Source organism: Anomalospiza imberbis, chromosome 26, assembly GCF_031753505.1.
Source record: "Anomalospiza imberbis isolate Cuckoo-Finch-1a 21T00152 chromosome 26, ASM3175350v1, whole genome shotgun sequence".
Taxonomy (NCBI): domain Eukaryota; kingdom Metazoa; phylum Chordata; class Aves; order Passeriformes; family Viduidae; genus Anomalospiza; species Anomalospiza imberbis.
The window spans coordinates 4,850,541-4,871,583 of record NC_089706.1 but is presented as its reverse complement, the minus strand read 5'-3'; the positions used below and the strand labels follow the sequence as shown (position 1 = coordinate 4,871,583).

At 47.0% G+C, this 21,043-nt stretch overlaps 1 protein-coding gene and 1 long non-coding RNA gene across 4 annotated transcripts; one reads left to right on the top strand and one right to left on the bottom strand.

The window, feature by feature from the left end:
• Window positions 1-1,270: 1,270 nt before the first annotated feature.
• LOC137462617 (uncharacterized) lies at window positions 1,271-5,581 on the top strand. The gene is made up of 2 exons (XR_010993736.1): window positions 1,271-1,651; window positions 3,388-5,581. It is a non-coding gene; the product is annotated as an uncharacterized lncRNA (long non-coding RNA).
• On the bottom strand, window positions 3,757-19,517 carry SLC16A4 (solute carrier family 16 member 4). Of its 3 annotated transcripts, XM_068173165.1 has the most exons (9): window positions 19,444-19,515; window positions 18,847-18,965; window positions 17,733-17,865; window positions 16,862-17,005; window positions 15,520-15,681; window positions 14,463-15,008; window positions 10,429-10,640; window positions 8,494-8,587; window positions 3,757-4,059 (listed from the first exon to the last, which is right to left on the bottom strand). In XM_068173165.1, the coding sequence occupies exons 1-9, from the start codon at window positions 19,451-19,453 to the stop codon at window positions 3,917-3,919; spliced, it is 1,563 nt and encodes a 520-aa protein (XP_068029266.1). In that variant the 5' UTR covers window positions 19,454-19,515; the 3' UTR covers window positions 3,757-3,916. The 3 variants fall into 3 exon arrangements, with proteins under 3 accessions (XP_068029266.1, XP_068029267.1, XP_068029268.1); XM_068173166.1 differs by lacking the exon at window positions 16,862-17,005 and having other exon boundaries at window positions 19,444-19,517; XM_068173167.1 differs by lacking the exons at window positions 15,520-15,681; window positions 16,862-17,005 and having other exon boundaries at window positions 19,444-19,517.
• Window positions 19,518-21,043: the final 1,526 nt, after the last annotated feature.

The window sequence follows — 21,043 nt, the reverse complement described above, 5'->3', positions numbered from 1 at the left end:
CAGGTCCTGGAGGCTGCCCAGGCTCCTCCTTCAGGATTACACCTGGGAGTAAATCCCTGGTAGCAGTGGAGGAGCGTTTCCTTCCCAGGAAGAAGGAAATCAAAGGATGGTTTGTGCCATCCTGCAGCCAGCGCTTTGGATGGCACAAACCCAGCAGTGATCCTTACCTGCTGTGTCTTGTTGGAGAAGCCACTTCCATGTTTTCTTCTTGCTTGCTTAATCCCATGGTGCTAAAATGAATCAGGATTCAGGGTATCAGTCCTCTGTCTGTCAGTGCTCAGAAAAGTAATTATCTAAATGAAGTTGTTAAGCTTTTTTTTTCCCCAAAGGCACTCAGGTATTTTACCAGGTCTCTCTTGGGGTACAGTGAAAATTGGAGGCTGTGTTCTTGGGTTCCTTGGGTCACTCGGATTCCTTCCAGCTAGCTCTGGTTCCCTGCAGGTCGCTGGATCTTTGGAGAATTCTTTAGTGTTTGGTTTCTCTGCACCATGATTTTTAGAAGGTTTGTAAACCAATGAATCCTGGTTAAAGTGCTTCCAAATGTGGATTCCCATCAAGATCCAGCTGGCCATGGCTTATTATCCCATGTGCAGAGGATGAGCTTGGGCAGGAAAATGTTCCCCCAGGTGACTCAGGGCACAGTGCTGTGGCTGGCATTGCTTTTCCACGGGGTTTGATTTATTGTGAGTGAAATGATCTTCTTGGAAAGATCCAGGAGGTTGTTGGTGGTTTCTTTCCAAATCTCCACAGGAGATGCTGCCTGTGAGGTACATGAGGGCTGGAAGGCAGGAGGGATCCAGTTCTCCACTGCCTTCCCAAAATCAGGAGGGATGGCTGGGAGGGCACCACCCTTCAACAAAGCATTTTTCATGCTGAGGATCGTTTTTAGCCATTGGTGCTGATTTTCTCTACCGCAGATGAGTAAGGGAAGAATCTCCTTTGAGTAAGGGAAAAATTTTCAGGAATATTTTCTGCATGGATAGGGTGCTCAGGCCTTGGCAGGGGCTGCCCAGGCAGGTTTGGAGTGCCCATCCCTGGAGGTGCCCAGGGAATGCCTGGAGGTGGCACTCAGTGCTCTGGGCTGGGGACAAGGTGGGGATCGGGCACAGCTGGGACTCGATGATGCAAGAAGGCTTTTCCAGCCTTAGAGATTCTGGGATTCTGTGAAGGGAGTAGGGACAAAAGGGATTTTGTAGTCCACCTCAGATTGCAGCTTTTAACCTCATGGTGTCCCAGCAAGCCCTGCTCTTGCATTTCCCCACACCCCTGTCATGTTCTGCACTATGCAAAAACAGCTTTAGGAAATTATTTGCATGATGACTTCAGTGGGATGGAAAAACCTTCCTGAGGCACATGTTCCCATCCTCACTGCTGCTTTCTCTCATGCATATGTTGTATCCTGCAGTAAATAAAATGCCTTTGGTTTTCAGAGCTGCCAGGGGAACTGAACCATCTGTTCTGTGCTTGCCTTCCCAGCACCAGGTGTGAGCAGAGAAGTGTTTGTCCACCAGCCTGGGCCTGTCAGTGGAAAGACAAAGGTTTGAAGACTCTTCACCCCCCTCCCAGCCTGCTGACAGGATGGTGCAGGGCTCCTGGGAGGAGTTTTTCATTGTGGGAACTGGTTTCCTCAACAATTTTGGATAGACAAGAGGTAATTGTGGCTGGAGAAAGGTGCTTTGCCTGCGCAGGGTTATTTTGGGGGCAAATAAAGGCTGGTGGTGCCCATCCATGGGCTGGGATGTGGGAATTGGGAGCTCCTGAGCTGTTTGCTCCTCTGCAGAAGGAAAGAGGGGGTACAACAACTCCAGTTTTTCTAAATAAGGGCAAGGAATTGGTGACATATTGGTCTGATGGACAGACAGGGCAGGACTCCTTAAGATCCTGCAGGTTTGTAGGGGAGCTTTGTTGGAGCAGATGGGGTGGGAGGTGTGGACACCACATCCTGCCAAGTTGTTTCTTGGTGGCAAAAGAGGTGAAAACATCACAGGGCTTGTGTTGAAAGGACGAAGGTGTTGAGCAGAGGCTTCATTTACAGGGAGAGGGAGAGAGCAGAGCACAGGCAAAGGTGTTGGAATTGTGTAGAGAGGGAGCAGCAGGGTGAGGAGCTGGTGGGGTGGCTCTTTCCATCCCCACAGAGCTTTGATCCCACTCTGTTAAAAGCCAAAAGCACAGCTGCTCTTAGGGAGATGCAGAAAAAAAGCTAAAATCCTGAAATCCTAAAATGCCTTCCAGAAAGAAGTGCTAAAATCCTAAAGCTTTAGGACTGGAAAACCTGAATGCAAGGCTCCCACATGGTTCCTGTTACAGCAGCAAACCAAAGCTGCTGGTAATGTTTGAGTTGGTGAGAGTGAGGAACGTTATTGTTTCATGAGGTGAAAACTCGAATTTTTTTTTAAATGAAAGCTTTGTCCCTGCTGCAGAAGGGCCTGGCTGAGGCCTCAGTGCAGGATTGGCTGAGTATAGTTCATCCCCCTGGAACCCCCAGTGCCTTAAACACTTCAGAAATAATAATCTTATCCAGAAATCCCGGTGCCTTGGCAAATGCCCCCCTGAGGATCCTCACTGATATTCACTGGTCCATCCCAATCACAGAGTGGTGGGTGCTGAGGTTTCAGGTGTAAAGGGATGATGGTTACAGTGGAAAAGGACCATTCCCAAAGCACTTGCTGCCTGCAGGTTCCTGGGAGTAGCTGTGAAATAGCATATGAAAAATGAATTGTTTTGTAGTACTGACATTCCCCGTTCCCTGTAATTTTTCCCTGATTTAAGCACAGTTTCTTTGGCACTGTGTAATTGTGTAACTGCTGGATTTGGCCCATCATCTACTGAGGAACTTTCTTACCTGTGACAGTGCTGGAGCTCCTTGAAACTGTTACAATATTCTGTAGCTTTTTATTAAATATAGACCACCTCATTTTGGGCTTGAAATAACCCATTCCACAGTTTAAAGGAGTATTTCTGTAGGGGAAACAACTCTCTTGCTGCCTTAATATTAAAAAAAGGAATGAGGAATAAAAGGGGTAAGAAAAAAAATAGGATAATTAAATCTCCTTAATAATTAAAAAAGAGAAAGGTAAAAAGGATAATGCCATTGGCTGGAATGAATATCCCAGGCTGACATAATAATTTCAAATACCAAATTTCAAAAAATCACACCTTCACTACTGCAAAGAAAAGTCCAGGCTGCTGTGTTGTGTCTTATCCATCCAAATTCAAATTGTGGGATGCTGGTTGAATCCGGGCTCAGCACTGGAGCTGCCTCTGTGTGTGCATGGAATCCCTGGGAGTCTCTGGATGGTTGGGAAGCTGGGGGGAGGGGGGGTGGTTTAGTCTCTGACTTTGCTGTGTCGTGGTTCTGGCTTTAATTAAAACTGGTTTTGCTTCCAGGTCCTCTGTGCTGTGGCAATAACTGTGCCTGGGATGTGGAATGGCCCCACTGCAGCATCCTTCCCCCAGAGAGAGGGACTCCTGGAGCAGCTGATCCTCATGGAAGTGTCACCCTGATCTCCCTGTCCCTGCTTTCATCCCTCCCCAGGGCCAATTGTTTGTGTCTGAATAGAATGAGCTGAAATCTCTGGCTGTGCTCTGGCACTGGGAGCTGCCTGGCAGCTCATCCCACGAGGTGAGTGAGTCAGCTCTGCTCTGGGAAAGACAGAGCTGAGGATTAAATCTGAGAGGCAGAAAAACCCAGCTCAGGAGCAGAGGCACTGTGAAACCCAGGCCATGGGCTGCATTTTTCCCATACACTTCACACTGTGCATTTCTCAGATGGCTTTAATCAGGACAAACACCCAGGTACCCAAACTGAATCTGACATCCAAAAATTCCAATTTTCAGTGTTGCTGCTGTTGATCCTTCCCAGTACAGGCAATGGCTTTCCCAGTGTAGATGTGATCAAAGCCCAGCCTTTAAAACTTCAGCTCTTGTTCAAAGTGGCTTTTTTTAGCTTCCATTTTTGGGCTGCGGGCTCGAAGAAGAAGGAGATAGGTGAGATGAGAGCACAGGCTCCAGCAAAGAGGAAGGAGCAGACGTAGGTCTGGGTGTAGTCATAGAGCCACCCTGCAGGAGAAAAGGTTGCTATTAAAGCTGTGGGATTTTTCTCAGTGAAAAAAATCATTTGAGGAGGTGGGTGGGAGGCAAAGGATGTGTGCTCTCATCTAAGAATTGCTCAGATATTTTCCTTAAATTATTTTAACTTTTCCTGGGCAGCATTTCCTGTAAGGAAATGACATGCAGGTCATTTTTCCCAGAGCCAGCTTTGATCCTTGTAGTAGACATGGTGTTTAATTTGATTGAATTTAATCCCTGATTTTTTTTCCTGTTTAAAAAGTGGCTGATGGAAGATCCCATTGGATTGAAGGGATGACTTGCACATGTTGGTATTTGCAACATCTGGGCTGCAAACCCCCAGTTCTTCAGCCTTGTCTTCTTGTGAGCAGACCCACTTTAATGTCCTTTGTCCAATAGGAGAGACCCCAGGCCAGGAGCTGGAAGTGAACTTGATAAAAGTGGCTCTGGGAGGACTTAAAAGGAAAAGCTGAATTCCATCAAGCCTCAGGAATGTCTGGAGGATTCAGGTCGCCTTTTAAAGTGACCTCCAAGTGTTGGGTTTGGTCCTGGCAAATCATCTGGGGTCTGGGCAGTCCTTTGAAGGGTGGAGAGTTCCTCTCTTTGAATCTAAAATCAGCAAAGTGGTGGGAGATGCTGCTGCACATAAAAACCCTAATCCAGTCCCAAACGTGGGTGTGGGGCAGCAGCTGAGCCAGATCTGCTGCTGGTGTGAAATGCAATTCCTCTGGAGACATCCATGGAATCCAGACATCCATGGGCTTCCCTGATTTACACAAACAGCAGATCTGGCCCAACCCTGGGCTTCTTAAACCCAGGGAGGGACATGATACAGTCCCTGAGGTCCTGAGCTCGGGCACATGGAAAGGGAGGGTGCCAGTAAAACTTGGGATCTGTGCTGGAGCAGAGGCACCGACATTCCCCTGCTGTAGATTTCCACAGGAAGGTTTTATAAAGCACAGGAAAAGCTGCTTTTGCCCAGTTTCAGTTTCTCTTGGCTCACTGCTGTCTCGGGGGGAGTCCCTGTGTTTGCTCCTCAGGGATGTCCTGTGGGCCACGTGCTGGAGGAGCTGCAGCTGGAGAGGAGGATCCATCCCGTGGTGGGATCCATGCCGTGGTGGGATCCATCCCGTGGTGCTGCACTGGGAGACTCTCCCATGACCCCGAGGTTGTTGTGGAGTGGTTCATTCCCAGGGGTGGGATCTGGTTTTGCTGCCTGGAAGTCTCTGGGATTTGGAGAGGGGATGCTGACGTAGTTGTTTGTGAAGGGAACAGGACAGAGTGCTCCAGTTGAGCTCTGATTTATTGCAATTCTTCTTTAAATATCCTTCAGGATATTTCTTAAATTTTTTTTTGTTTGTTTTCCTGGGTTTTTTTTTGGTGCTGAATGGGATTTAGGTGCAGTGGGATTTACCAGCATTGCCTCATTGGCAGCACAACCATCAACTTCCATCACACCCCAAACTTTTGGAGCAACTCCAGTCTTTGTGTCCCCAGTTCATTTCCAAAACAATAATCACTCCTGCTGCAGAAAGCTGAACTAGGAGCTTGTGGTGTTCAAACCCCAGCAAAGCAGCAGTTTTGTGAGGAATGCTGGTAAATCCCAGCTGTGTAATCCAAACTAAACATGCCCAGCACTGCTGGTGCTACCAGCTGGGTCAGGCTGTTTAAATGGTACTGCTGATCTTTAATCAGAAGTTTTATTTATTCCTGATGCCCTGAGGAGCAAATTTAAGTGGGAATGTGAAGGTAAAATTTAGAAAACATCTAAATACACGTGTCAGCAGAGTTTTTGGGTGACTTTGACCACCCTCTCCCCTTTGACCACCCAAATTTCTTGGGACTGGAGTCTGTGCTCTGGGGGCTGGAATCTCTTCTAGAATTTGTTACATGCTTTGGTTCAGCTCTTTGCATTTTGAGTCAGTGATTTGCACTGCTTGTGGAAATAAACTGTGCCCTTCTCTCCTCAGCTTGCTCATGGCTGCCAAAATAATGTTTATTTGGTTTGGGCTGGGTTTTTCCAGTGTGGCAGCATCCAGAGGTGCCAGTGGATGGGGAACTCTGAAGGAGACTCCAAACTTTCCCTTTGGGTCCTGCCAGCTGCCCCTGGATTTCAGGGCTTTCAGCTGAACAGATTTGCAGGTAAGTCACCTTTTCCTTGCATTAGGGTTTGGTTTAATATGCAAATTAGGCAGTTTTAACCTTTGCAGTTCTCATTATCTGTTATCATTATTTCCACTGCATAAAAACACTTGAGTTTGATGAAATTGTAATTCTAAACTCAAGGATTTTAGGAGGTAAGAGCACCAAATCCCAGGGTCTCTCAGAGCACTTAAATCCTGCTTTCTGCAAGGAGCAGATGGTTTTGGACACTTATCAGGAGTTTTTGGTCTCACTTAGTTTTCACACTTAAAACTGCATTGCAAGAGAAAATTACAGAATTTATCTTGGATCCCAAGCCTGGATCAGGATTGGATCCCTGGATCAGGACCTGAGCTCTGGATTGTTTCCATCTTGCTCTGTTGCATCAGGAGCTGGAATTGGATCAGGAATTGTTTTGCTCCTTGACTTTATTTGGCATTTATTTATCCCACCTGCATTAAGCCTGATTTCTATGGAAAGCTTTTTGCAGGAAACCTGCTTGCTTTACAAACCCACTGCAGAAAGCAAAAGGCTTCCCATGAGTGCAAATATACTGCAAGTGGATGGAAATTGAACTGCAATGTGAGTGTGGATAAGAGGCAGCCAAGGTGCTGAGCTCCTGCTGTATGTTACTGTGCCAGGGGATTCAGGGGATTGAGGGATTGCTGTGTGCTCAGTGTGCACCTGGTGCCAGCAGCAGGGATCTGGAATCCAGGCTGTTCATCACCCTGACACTGGGAAGCTCGGAAGCTCGTTGTCAATGAAATGTTTTGGCTCCTTGAAATTGCATCTACAGACAAAACATAACCAGCCCAGGGATATTGATTGGGAATATAATTTTTTTTCCCTGTGCTGGTGGAACAGCAGCATTGCTGAAACTTTGCATGGAGCTGGAATTTACAGAATCCTTGGCAGCTTCCAGCCAGGTGCCTCTGCAGGCTGGGGACAGCTGATTTGGAGGGCAGGGAACAAAACATGATGGTTTGGATTGGAAAGGACCCTAAAGCTGATCCCATTCCATCCCTTGCCATGGCAGGGACACCTCCCACTGTCCCAGGTTGCTCCCAGCCCCATCCACCCTGGCCTTGGACACTGCCAGGGATCCAGGGGCAGCCACAGTTTCTCTGGGCACCCTGTGCCAGGGCCTGCCCACCCTCACAGGGAACAATTCCTTCCCAATATCCCATCCATCCCTGTCCTCTGGCAGTGGAAGCCACTCCCTGTGTCCTGTCCCTCCATGCCTTGTCCCCAGTCCCTCTCCAGCTCTCCTGGAGCCCCTTTAGGCCCTGCAAGGGGCTCTGAGCTCTCTCTGGAGCCTTCCCTTCTCCAGGTGACACCCCCAGCTCTCCCAGCCTGGCTCCAGAGGGGCTCCAGCCCTTGGAGCATCTCCATGGGCTCCTCTGGACTCTCTCCAGCAGCTCCACGTCCTCCTGCTGTTGTTCCCCAGGGCTGGAGCAGCTCTGCAGGTGGGGTCTCACCTGAGCAGGGCAGAATCCCCACTCCCCTGCTGCCCACACTGGGGTCTCAGCCCAGGAACAGTTGGCTTGTTGGGCTGCAGGAAAGGAAAAGCTTTGTCCTGGCCAAGCTGTTTGGAGGAGGACAAGTCCCCTGCTCCTTAGCAGAGGCTGGACACTCATTTCTAAGCACTTGAAATCTCCCAAATCCTCACAGCTGCCTTGGTTTCCTGGCAGAGGGAGAAGAGCAAATGCTTTTCATGCTCCTTATCTCTGGGCCCAGAGCTCTGATGGCTGAGCTGTGTAATCTCTGTCAAAACAAGAGATTACTGAGGCTTCTCCTGATGTTTCAGTGCCTCTGCCTGGTGGGAATCTTGCTGAGTCTGTCCTTGCTTTCCCTTCCTCTCCTTGCTTCCCCTCCAGTCCAAGTTCAGTGTTATTTTAACACCACTGGGAGTAAAATCCATGGCAATGTGCTTGTTATCCTGCTGTGGTCAGGGCTAAACTCTGCACATGGGGCTTCACTGGATTTTCCAGATACTCCAGGCAGCATTTTCCAAATACTCCAGGCAGCATTTTCCAAATACTCCAGGCAGCATTTTCTAAATACTCCAGGTAGCATTTTCCAAGCTGCTGGTTGGATTTTGCAAATCCCCAAGCAAAATGTTGCCTATCTTATAAAAATACATTTCTGAAATAGGATTTTTTTTTCCTCTCTGTTTGAACAGAAAACCCATCCTGGGATGGATCCCTGTAGGAGAGTGAACCAGCAGCATGGTTTATCCCTGGATTTCTGGGGTGGGTGTGTGTTTTATATAACATCACTTACCTGCTAAAGGGGGTCCTCCCATGGCTGCTATCCCTGCAAAGAAAGCAGCAAACCCCAGGTAGCTGTGGAGCTTTTCCACACCCACCAGATCCACCTGTTTGGAAACCAAAATGGATAATTAGTGAACGGCTTCATAGGAATGCATATGCACAACAGATTAATTTTTTTTTTTTTTAAGCACAAGAGATGATTTGATTCTTTTTCTGGGGAATTTCCTCTTCAGCTGCAGCTTTGGAAGGACTTTGCCCCTGTAGGTCTGATCCAGCCTGGAACCTGTTTGCCTCCCTAAGGCAGGTGTGGGAATTACTGGGACGGGAGATGCTTCTCTGCCTCCCAGCTGCCCAGACCTTGAGGAAGGAGTTTGGAACTCTGAATGCCTTCCAGAAAGAAATGCCAAATTAGAATGGTGCCTCCCTACCTGGATCAGAGAATCCTGGAATGGTTTGGGTAGGAAGGGACCTCAAAGCCCATCCATTCCATCCCTTGCCATGTCAGGGACACCTCCCACTGGCCCAGGCTGCTCCCAGCCCCATCCAGCCTGGCCTTGGGCACTGCCAGGGATCCAGGGGCAGCCACAGCTGCTCTGGGCACCCTGTGCCAGGGCTGCCCACCCTCACAGGGAACAATTCCTAATTCCCAATATCCCATCCATCCCTGCCCTCTGGCAGTGGAAGCCATTCTTTGTGTGCTGTCCCTCCATGCCTTGTTCCCAGTCCCTCTCCAGCTCTCCTGGATCCCCTTTGGGCACAGCAAGGGGCTCTGAGGGGATCTCCTGGATTTAGGCATAGCAAGGGGCTCTGAGGGGATCTCCTGGATCCCCTTTTGGCACAGCAAGGGGCTCTGAGGGGATCTCCTGGATCCCCTTTAGGCACACCAAGGGGCTCTGAGGGGATCTCCTGGATTTAGGCGTTGCAAGGGGCTCTGAGGGGATCTCCTGGATTTAGGCCCAGCAAGGGGCTCTGAGGGGATCTCCTGGATTTAGGCACAGCAAGGGGCCCTGAGGGGATCTCCTGGATCCCCTTTTGGCACACCAAGGGGCTCTGAGGGGATCTCCTGGATCCCCTTTGGGCACAGCAAGGGGCTCTGAGGGGATCTCCTGGATTTAGGTGCTGCAAGGGGCTCTGAAGGAATCTCCTGGATTTAGGCCCAGCAAGGGGCTCTGAGGGGATCTCCTGGATCCTATTTAGGCCCAGCAAGGGGCTCTGAAGGAATCTCCTGGATTTAGGCACAGCAAGGGGCTCTGAAGGAATCTCCTGGATTTAGGCGCTGCAAGGGGCTCTGAGGGGATCTCCTGGATCCCCTTTGGGCACAGCAAGGGGCTCTGAAGGAATCTCCAGGATTTAGGCGCTGCAAGGGGCTCTGAAGGAATCTCCTGGATTTAGGCACAGCAAGCGGCTCTGAGGGGATCTCCTGGATCCCCTTTGGGCACAGCAAGGGGCTCTGAAGGAATCTCCAGGATTTAGGCGCTGCAAGGGGCTCTGAGGGGATCTCCTGGATTTAGGCGCTGCAAGGGGCTCTGAGGGGATCTCCTGGATCCCCTTTTGGCACAGCAAGCGGCTCTGAGGGGATCTCCTGGATTTTGGCGCTGCAAGGGGCTCTGAGGGGATCTCCTGGATCCCCTTTGGGCACAGCAAGGGGCTCTGAAGGAAACTCCAGGATTTAGGCGCTGCAAGGGGCTCTGAGGGGATCTCCTGGATTTAGGCACAGCAAGGGGCTCTGGGGGGATCTCCTGGATCCTATTTAGGCACAGCAAGGGGCTCTGAGGGGATCTCCTGGAGCCTTCTCCTTCGCAGGCTGAGCGTTCGCAGCCCTGCCAGGCTGGCTCCAGCCCTGGGAGCATCCCCGTGCGGTCCGGCAGGATCGCTGCAGGTCTGTGTGGTGCCGGTGATTCTGGCGCTGGGGCAGCACCCACAGCCCGGGCACGTCGGGACTCACCAGCACGGGCAGCACCAGAGCCATGAAGCCTCCACAGAAGATGGCAAAGGCCACGGTGTAGGCGAGCAGCAGAGGGAAGGTGGTGGCCAGGGGCCCCAGCAGGTTGGTGGCCCCGCTGAGGAGCAGGTAGGTGACATGGAAATGGTACTTCTTGGTCCAGTTGTGGTCGGCCAGCCAGCCCGAGAGCAGCTGGCTCAGCATCTCCGTGATGCCTGAGGGAACAGGCAATGCTGAAATTCTCTTATTTCTAGATGTTTTTATATATTATTCCTTCATATCAAGTTGTTAGTATGAATTATAAATTATTAGATATTTATTAGATAGTGTAAATTTAGCTATACTTTATAGTATTTTATATTATTTTTTATTATTTGTAATATATGTATTATAGTGATACAGTATTGCAGATTTTATGTTATTCAATTTATTAGATAGCATAAATTATAAATTATTAGATATTTATTATATAGTTTAAATTTAGCTATACTTTCTAGTATTTTATAGTATTTTTTATTATTTGTAATATATGTATTATAGAGATAATTACAGTATTGTATATTTTATATTAATTTATTAGATAGCATAAATTATAAATTATTAGATATTTATTAGTGTAAATTTAGCTATACTTTATAGTATTTTATATTATTTTTTATTATTTGTAATATATGTATTATAGTGATACAGTATTGCAGATTTTATGTTATTCAATTTATTAAGATAGCATAAATTATAAATTATTAGATATTTATTATATAGTGTAAATTTAGCTATACTTTATAGTATTTTATATTATTTTTTATTATTTGTAATATATGTAATATATACTTACAGTATTGTATATTTTATATTAATTTATTAGATAGCATAAATTATAAATTATTAGATATTTATTCTATAGTGTAAATTTAGCTATACTTTATAATATTTTATAATATTTTTAATTATTTGTAATATATGTATTATAGTGATACAGTATTGCATATTTTATATTATTCAATTTATTAGATAGCATAAATTAGAAATTATTAGATATATATTAGATAGCGTAAATTTAGCTATACTTTATAGTATTTTATATTATTTTTTATTATTTGTAATATATGTAATATATACTTACAGTATTGTATATTTTATATTAATTTATTAGATAGCATAAATTATAAGTTATTAGATATTTATTAGATAGTGTAAATTTAGCTATACTTTATAGTATCTTATATTATTTTTTATTATTTGTAATATATGTATTATAGTGATACAGTATTGCAGATTTTATATTATTCAATTTATTAGATAGCATAAATTAGAAATTATTAGATATTTATTAGATAGTGTAAATTTAGCTATACTTTATAGTATCTTATATTATTTTTTATTATTTGTAATATATGTATTATAGAGATAATTACAGTATTGTATATTTTATATTAATTTATTAGATAGCATAAATTATAAGTTATTAGATATTTCTTAGATAGTGTAAATTTAGCTATACTTTATAGTATTTCATATTATTTTTTATTATTTGTAATATATGTATTGTAGTGATACAGTATTGCATATTTTATATTATTCAATTTATTAGATAGCATAAATTATAAATTATTAGATATTTATTAGATAGTGTAAATTTAGCTATACTTTATAATATTTTATATTATTTTTTATTATTTGTAATATATGTATTATAGAGATACTTACAGTATTGTATATTTTATATTAATTTATTAGATAGCATAAATTATAAATTATTAGATATTTATTCTATAGTGTAAATTTAGCTATACTTTATAGTATTTTATATTATTTTTTATTATTTGTAATATTTGTATTATAGTGATACAGTATTGCATATTTTATATTATACATTTAGCTACATTTTTATTTTATATAATTTCTTATTATTTGTAATATATGTATTATAGTGATGCATATTTTATATTATTCAATTTATTAGATAGCATAAATTATAAATTATTAGATATTTATTAGATAGTGTATATTTAGCTATATTTTATAATATTTTATATTTTATTATTTGTAATATTTGTATTATATTGATACTTACAGTATTGTATATTTTATATTATTCAATTTATTAGATAGTGTAAATTATAAATTATTAGATAGCGTAAATTTAGCTATACTTTATAGTATTTTATATTTTTTTTTATTATTTGTAATATATTTATTATATTGATACTTACAGTATTGCATATTTTATATTATTCAATTTATTAGATAGCATAAATTATAAATTATTAGATATTTATTAGATAGTAAAAATTCTATTTTATTCTATTTCTTAATACTATTATATTATAACTATTATATTTTATTAATAATATTCTATTCTATTATATTATTAATAGAATAGAATAGAATAGAATTAATATAATTAATATAATATAATGTAATATAATGTAATATGTACCTCTAATATCCTATTATAGTATATTTTTATATTACTATATTATTTTCTATAATTAACTGTATTTAATATAGTTATATTATACTTATCTTCACATCACAATATTTATTATTTAGAATTTGCATATGTTAAATATTTTTATATTTTTTTACTATACATTGTAATATATTACACATTATATATTCTAATATAGTTATATTTTACAGTATTTTATAATATTTATATTATTTTTATACATTATTCGTGTTACACTGATTTTTTACACTAACCCTAATATTATTTAGTCTTCTATTTATTTTATATTATTATTTGTATTTTTTATACTATTATATCCATTATTTTTATCTGTTTATTTATATAGTTTTAAATTATATTTATTATTTATTGCTGATTTTTATACGATTACTTGTTTCTATTATTCAGAATTATTTCTGTTACTGGCTGTGTCACATCCCAGTTTCCCTGTTCATTGTGAGGACGTGATCACAAAGGGCTAAAATGCCAAAAAGTTCCAGGTGTTTTTAGGCTGTTAGAAAATCCAGGGATTGGGTTTTTTCCCTTTTCCATTGTGCTGCTCTTCCCAAGGGCTCCACAGTGCTCTGGGAAAATTCCTTTTGGGGGGAATTTCACCCTGCAGGGGGGAATTTCACCCTTCTGGGTGTCTGCACCCTGAAAAGCCCTAAATCAGGAAAGAGGATTGTGCTGCAGGGAAAAAGCTGAATATGAAGAAGAAAAATGCAGCTGAGATTTTAATTTTTCTAAAATTAATTCTATTTAAATTCTGAAATTTATTTTTTCTAAAAACCCAGGCGTTTTCTAGAAACCCAGACATTTTAGAGGCTCGGTAGCCTTTTAGTTATTGGGATTTTGAGAGTGGAGTTTTGAGAGTTGGAGTTTTGAGAGTTGCTTTTTACATTTCTTGGTATGTTTTTACGAAGCAAAGACCAAGGAGCCCTCGAGTGAGCTTGTGTCCCACTGACCCCTGTGTCCCTCCCACTCCTAATTCCAAATATCCCATTAATTCCTGGGGATTCCTGATGCCACAACAACCCCAGCACTGCAGAAATAAAATGTATTTTTCTACAATAAAATATTTGCTTCTGACTGAGGCTGGAGCCACTTTCTTATCCCAGCATGGCTTTAGTGTTAATCCTGGCTTATAGCCAGGCATGGGTTTGGGTTTTGGGGAGTGTGCCTTGTTTATTCCCCACTTGGAGGTGGATGTGCCAAATCCAAGTGCCTGGATTTGGGCATGGGTTTGGTTTTGGGGAGTTTTTCCCCCAATATTGAATTTCTCCCTTTTGGATCAAACTCTGGAGGGTTTTGGATGCACCTCTGGATTCTGGTGGCTTGTGGGTTTGAGCACAGCAGGGATTGTGGTGGGCAGAGAGCACCTTGTAACTGGAGATTTGGGGTTGTTGGGAGCAGGGAGGGTGTGGGATCATCCAGCTGGCACTGGGAGAAGCACCCAGCACCCCGGTGGGGTGAGGACTCAACCTGTGCCAGGAGGATCCATCCCAGGACATAGCTGGGGCCATTTCTTGGCAGAATTGGGGGTGTTTTTCTGCGAGCTGTGGGTGTAAAGGACCCCTTTGCCTACCAGCCACGGCGATGAGGTAGGAGCCATCCCTGCTGCTCATGCCCAGCGTCCTGGCTCTCGCCACCAGGTGGAAGAAGGGCACGAAATAGGCCAAGTGGCTGAACAGGAAAGACCAGGTGAAAATGAAGAAAACGGGATCCTTCAGTGGGGAGAAGTCCAGGAGAGGCTGGGAAGGTTCCTTTTTGGCGGCTGTGAGGGGTTTGTGGCTTCCCTTGGCCTCGGTGGGTGTTTCTGAGGAGGAGCTCTCCGGGGTGGGTTTCTGCAGCCTTCCTAAGGCAGACGGATTTGCTGGGTCAGAGACATCTCTGCCATGGAGCACCATGAATCTCTCTGTGGTGGGAGCCTCCTGTGCATGGAGAAGCTGTAATTCCCTGTGAGTGCTTCCATCTAAATATCCACCAGAAGTTTCTGGATCCTTCTTTGCCACTGAAGAGCCCCGGTGTTGATTTTTGGCAGATTCCCGAGGCGGTTGGGGGCTGACGGGCCACAGCAACATGCTGGAAGGCACCAGGTTCAGCATGATGCCTCCAAAAATCAGCAGAGTACCTGAGGGAAGGGAAAAGGTGGTTTGTTCTTGATTGGAAAGGGAAGAGCACCTTTGTAGAACAAGGTGTGGTTTTCACTGACCATGGAGAAAGTTCTGCCATGAGAAGGCAGTTTGCCTTCTCCTTATGGAGGAGTTAACAAAACAGGGATTTTTATTCCTGTTTTTCTAGCTGGAAGTTCATTTGGCTGTGATGCACAGAACAAATCCACAGCTACCTCTGGGATCTGTTTTGCTTTTCCTCATTTAAAGTCATGATGGACCTTCAAGATGGTCTTGAATCACTACAGTAAAATTAGGGCTTTCTCATTTTGATTTCTGAGATCTGTGCTTTGACTCTGATTTTAATGAGTGATTAAGTGTTTAATTACTAACAAGATGTCCCCAAACTATCCTAGAAGAGGCAGAGTTATTCCTCGGTGTGCTGAATTTTTAAGAGCCTCTTAGAGCCTCCAGATCTCCCCAGATTCCTTCTGAGAGCCGATGGATTGGAAGGAACAGGAGATGCCTCACCTTGCCAGCCGTAGGCCTCGATGAGGAGCTGAGTGAAGGGAGCCATCAGGAAGGTCAGCCCCATCCCAGAGCGGGCCAGGGCGTTGCAGAAGGCCAGGCGGGCCCGGCAGCGCTTGGCCGTCATCACCGCGGCCGCCTGGTACAGACAGGCAAACCCCATCCCTGTTGGGAGGGGAAAAATCACAATAAGAGGCTCCCACCACAGAGTCTCCATCAGGCAAACCCCATCCCTGTGGAAGAGGGAAAATGAGAATAAGAGGCTCCCAGCACAGAGAGACTCCACCAGGCAAACCCCATCCCTGTGGAAGAGGGAAAATGAGAATAAGAGGCTCCCAGCACAGAGAGACTCCACCAGGCAAACCCCATCCCTGTGGAAGAGGGAAAATGAGAATAAGAGGCTCCCAGCACAGAGAGACTCCACCAGGCAAACCCCATCCCTGTGGAAGAGGGAAAATGAGAATAAGAGGCTCCCAGCACAGAGAGACTCCATCAGGCAAACCCCATCCCTGTGGAAGAGGGAAAATGAGAATAAGAGGCTCATGGTGCTCCATGGCAGAGATGTCTCTGACCCAGCAAATCCGTCTGCCTTAGGAAGGCTGCAGAAACCCATCCCAGAGAGCTCCTCCTCAGAAACACCCACTGAGGCCAAGGGAAGCCACAAACCCCTTGCAGTCCCAAAAAGGGGCTCCTGTGTAGGGATTCCATGTCCTGCTATCCCAAGCTGGCAGTCCCTGGCTCTGCAGCGTTCCCAGGCTGAAAGGAGGGGATTTCTGCTCTCACAGTCGGGGAGAGCGAGATTTGGTGTGTGGGGTTTAGTGTCTGGGGGATTGGAGGCTCTGCCCTTTTATAAGGGATTTTAAAAGGCCAGGATCCATGTAGGTTCAGGAAAAAAAATTCAAGGTTAGTTGGGACTGGAATGTTGAAACTGGTGTTTTATTCTGAGCATGAAGCTTTGGGAGTTCACACGGTGTCTCACAGAAAGGAGCTGGGGATGCTTTGGCACTGAAGGTTCACAGAAGCACAGAATATCCTGAGGTGGAAGGGACCCACCAGGATCATCCAGTCCAATCCCACAGACACCCCAGCAATTTCACCCCGTCCCTGCAGCTCTGGCAGCCTCAGGGCCGTGCCCCTTCCCTGGGCAGCCTGGGCAGTGCCCAGCACCCGCTGGGGGAAGAACCTTTCCCTGATACCCATCCCAGCCCCGACACAGCTCCTTCCTTGGGTCCTGTCCCTGATCACCTCAGGCTCCTCTTCTCCAGCTGAACAAACCCTTGGCTGCTCCCCCTGCAGACCTTCCCCAGGGCTAAAGGAGCTGATTTACTGCTGCTGCCCATCTCACCCAGCAGGAATCCCATGGAGAAGCAGAGGAAGGGGACACTGGTGGCCTGAGTGCTGAGCAGGCAGCCCCCGGCCACCAGCCCGGCCCCGAGGATGGAGGTTGGCCGCTCTCCCAGGCGCCGGCACACCACGGCCACCAGCGGGGCTGCAAGGGAAACAGGGACACAGCTCAGGCTGAGGGTGACAAAGACTGCTTTGGCAGGGCCTGGGGGCCTGGTTGGGACCACTGGGAAGCCTTGGGAGTCAGGGGGTGACAGGGGGTGTGGGAGGGGGTAATGTTCAGGAGAGAGGCTTTGCCTGTACCCTGGGAGCTCGGGGAGTGGGGCAGGGAAGGAGGCAAAGCCCAAAGGTTCAGCTCTCCTGAGCCTCCTTCCTCAATCACACCATGCCCAGCAGCTCCAAGTTACTCCACAGCTGGGACAAGAGTGTTGTTTGCTCTGGAGCTGTACAATAAATCTACAGTGAAGCTCAGGGGATCCCAGAATGGTCTGGGTTGGAAGAGACCTTTAAGCTCATCTAGTCCCACCCCTGCCAAGGTCAGGAACATCTTCCACTGTCCCAGGTTGCTCCCAGCCCCATCTAACCTGGCCTTGGACACTGCCAGGAATCCAGGGGCAGCAACAGCTGCTCTTGGCACCCTGTGCCAGGGCCTCCCCACCCTCACAGGAAAGGATTTCTCCCCAATTTCTCCCACCTATCCCATCTGAATAGCCCAGTGTTTAGAGCACATTCCTGCTCAGGCACGTGTGGGTGCCAGCCACGACCAGTTTGGAACAGTCTGGGATGGGAATTGGATGCACAGAGCACCCTCAGTGCCCCCAGGTCAGACAGAGGCTGCAGCAGTGCCCCAGCCCCGGGGGACAGCAGCTCACCTCCTAGGAAGCGCAGGGAGGACATGATGGAGCCGATCCAGCTGACCTGCTCCGAAGATCCCCCCATCTCCTCTCGGAAAGCAACGAAGAAAATCCCAAAGGTCTTCAGCATCCCCATCACGAGCACATTGACCTGAGTTGAGAGGGGGTGGAGGTGAGGTGCCACAGGGCATTGGGAAGGGAGGAAAAGCTTTTCCTTCTGCTTCTTTTCTGGTGAAACAAACGGGTGTTGGGGAATGCCAGCAGGGTGGGCTGGTCCTGGCCATGATGCAGTTTGATCTCAGCAGACCCTCAGAAAACCCTCTGCAAACTGATTTTCCAAAGGAAAGGAACAAAGTAACCCTAGAGCTCAGCTCTTGTAGGATGCTTTTACCTTTGAAGTTACTTTTTTGCACTGCAGCAATAGTCAAAATGGATCCTTTTGGAGATCACTGGGAGGGGAGGAGGGCAGGGGAGGGATGTTAATTGGGGCAGTTTCCCAGGATTTCTCTACCACAAGGGCAAAGGACAGACAGTTTGTGTCCTGAATTTTAACTCCTGTTGTCTCCCTGGTGGCAGGTGGTTAATGATTGGCCGTGAGTTACTTGGGTGGATTTGAAGGGAGGAAAGCTTTCCCAGCTTGGGGGATGGTGCCTTCTTTACAGTTGGACTCAGTTACTTTAAAGGTCTTCTCCAAGCTTCACAATTCCTTGATTCATCACTGGTGGGAAGATAAAGCCTAGAGCACAGAGAATTAATGGCTTTAAGTGGTGTTGAGGTGCCAGGTCCTCCCAGAGAGTACCCGAGAGTGTCTGCTGCTCCCAGTCAGTCCCTGGCTCCCATGTCACTGCCCGAGGTGGGATCATGCCCTTGCTGAAGGGACAGGACACTCCTTTGGGGTTTGACACCCCTTTGGGGTGTGACACCCCCGTGGTGATGTGTTTGAGTAGAGAAAAGTCATCCTGGCAAGGGGACCCTCCTGTCCATCACTGAGGCGTTTGCAGGAGGCATCCCACAGGGAATGGCGTGGCTGGGGTGTGCCTGGGATGGCTGGGTCAGCCTGTCCTGTGCTCTGAGCGAGGCTGGAGACCCCCCTGCCCCAGCTCCGGGAGGGTTTGCTTCATTCCCCGCTTACCAAGAAGAAGTGAAACACCACTCCCCACGCCCACCCTCCGGCTGCTGCTGCTGCTGCTGTGCCTCGGCTCTTCCCAGCTGACGGAGCCTCCAGCTCTTCATCCTCCTTCCCCTCCCCTGCTGGTGAGAACGTCAGGACAGGTTAACACCTTCCACCGCTCCTGTTCCCATTCCTGTTCCCGTTCCCAGCCATTCCCGGGCGGGCAGTGCCGCCCTGGAGCCCCGCGGCTGCGGCTGGGGCAGACACCACGCTGCTCTCGCTCGGGTGATGCTTCCACCAGACTTTCCGGCATTTCCAATTATCCCTGTCTGGAAACAGTTCAATGTTCTTTCTCTTCCCCTCCAAATTACTGTAACCAGTTCAGCTTTAAGGGCGGGCGAGTGCCCAGTGCTGCTTTAGCAGTTTGGGCTGTGCCACGAGCCCGGGGGTCACTGCCTGTCTGGATCCACCTCGGAGTTCTCTGCAAGCTCTTCCTACTCCAGCTTTCTCTGCTTGTCTCCTTTCCATCCTCACACCCACCCCGCGCCTCGGGATCCTGCCCGAGGGGCAGCTGGACCCTGCAGCACCTGGGGTGATGATCCTGGAACTTTTCCTTACCGCCTTGCATGCTGGAAAATCCTCCCCGGAACAGTCGACAGCAAAGAGGAATCTCTTCAGAGTCTCTTCATTTGCTCCAGAGATTAAATCCCCCTTTCCTGACTTGGCACCCCAGAGGCTGCTCCTTCATTCCCAAAGGGTGAGGATGATGGTGTCTGTGCTGAGCAGGACATGGAGCCTGGCAAGCGCTGTGGGGACGGAGCCCATCCTCCTCCTCTTCCTCCTCCTCCTCCTCCTCCTCCTCCTCCTCGTCCTCTCTGGAGGCAGAGCTCGGCTTGTGAGGCCCCAAGGCGAGAGTCCCTCCCCTTCCCCAGCTGGGAACAGGAAACCCGGGGCGTTTGGAGCAGAAATCCTGTTGGGAAGGAAAAGGAGGGGGAGTCTTCAAAGTTCGAGCCCCGGGGAAAGCTCCGGATCCCGCCCGAGCAGAGCCGGGCTGGCAGTGCTGGGCTGGATGGAGCCAGCCTGGGGCTGCTGCTGCTGCTGCAGAGGAGCAGAGCCCTTGGCCCTGCCCGTCCTGCAGGGCCCTCGGCCGGGAACTGCATCACCGAGGGGGGGACAGGCTGGAAAACTTGGTGTTCTGCAGCTGGGCAGAGCAGCCGCGCTGCTGCAGCCCCGGGGTTTGGCTCCCTGCCTGCACTGTAAACCTGCCCCAACTCCTGGGTGAACACGGCCCTGCTGCTTCCTGCTGACCCCAGTCATTCCCGAGGTCAGAGAAAACTGGCATCAGTGGGGGACAGTGATGCTCTCTGCTCTCCCTTGGCACAGAATGCAAAAGCTGCATCCTTCTGGTGGAGCCCAGGATCTCTGGGAGCCTGTGCAGGAGCTTTCCCTGCAGGAGGGGTTTCAATATGTACACTGAGCTTTATTTAGGCTGGATGAGGTTTGTAGTGAGTGTGGTTTAAGGGCCTGAAGGAGGGGGCAGAGGGGCAGCAGCATCTGCACTCAGAGCTGCTGGATGCTCAGGGGGAAACTGCAGCTCCAGCTGCTCCCAGCCTGGTGGGATGGAGGGAGAGGGGGGCAGGACACCCCAGGGCCACCACAGAGCTGGGATAAGCCAAGATCAGGGCTCTGCTGCAGGTGAACACTGAGCTGGAAGGGATGTGGAGCCTGGCCGGGCAGGGGCTACTCCTGTCAGCCGGTGACTGTCACTGCCCAACAGAGCTGCTCCGAGGAGTAAAGTCAGAGCAGTGACAGTGTCATTTCACTGACTCAGCCCAAGCGTGGGAATCGGAAAAACCAAAACTTCCACAGACACTGAAGGGTTTGATCTGCAGCCTTGGGAGACGCTTGGATTGATGTAAAAATACAATACACAGACATGAAGCAGAAAAAGAATAAACCTATGTATCTGTAGCTGTAAGTAAGAACGTGCCTTAAGTGAGAAACTGCATGGGTGAGATGGTGAAAGGTTTATAGTGTAGTCATAGAATAGGATGGAGTAGGCTGGGAGTTTAGAAGTTATAATAGAAACATTAAATTAAAACTTGTGATTTAAAAGCCCATTAGATAAAAGTATCTGCAGTGCAGCAGAAGTGAGTAAAGGGCATAGGTCAGAAAAACAAAATAAATCCTGTGGCCTTTTCTATTGGGTTAGAAAGTT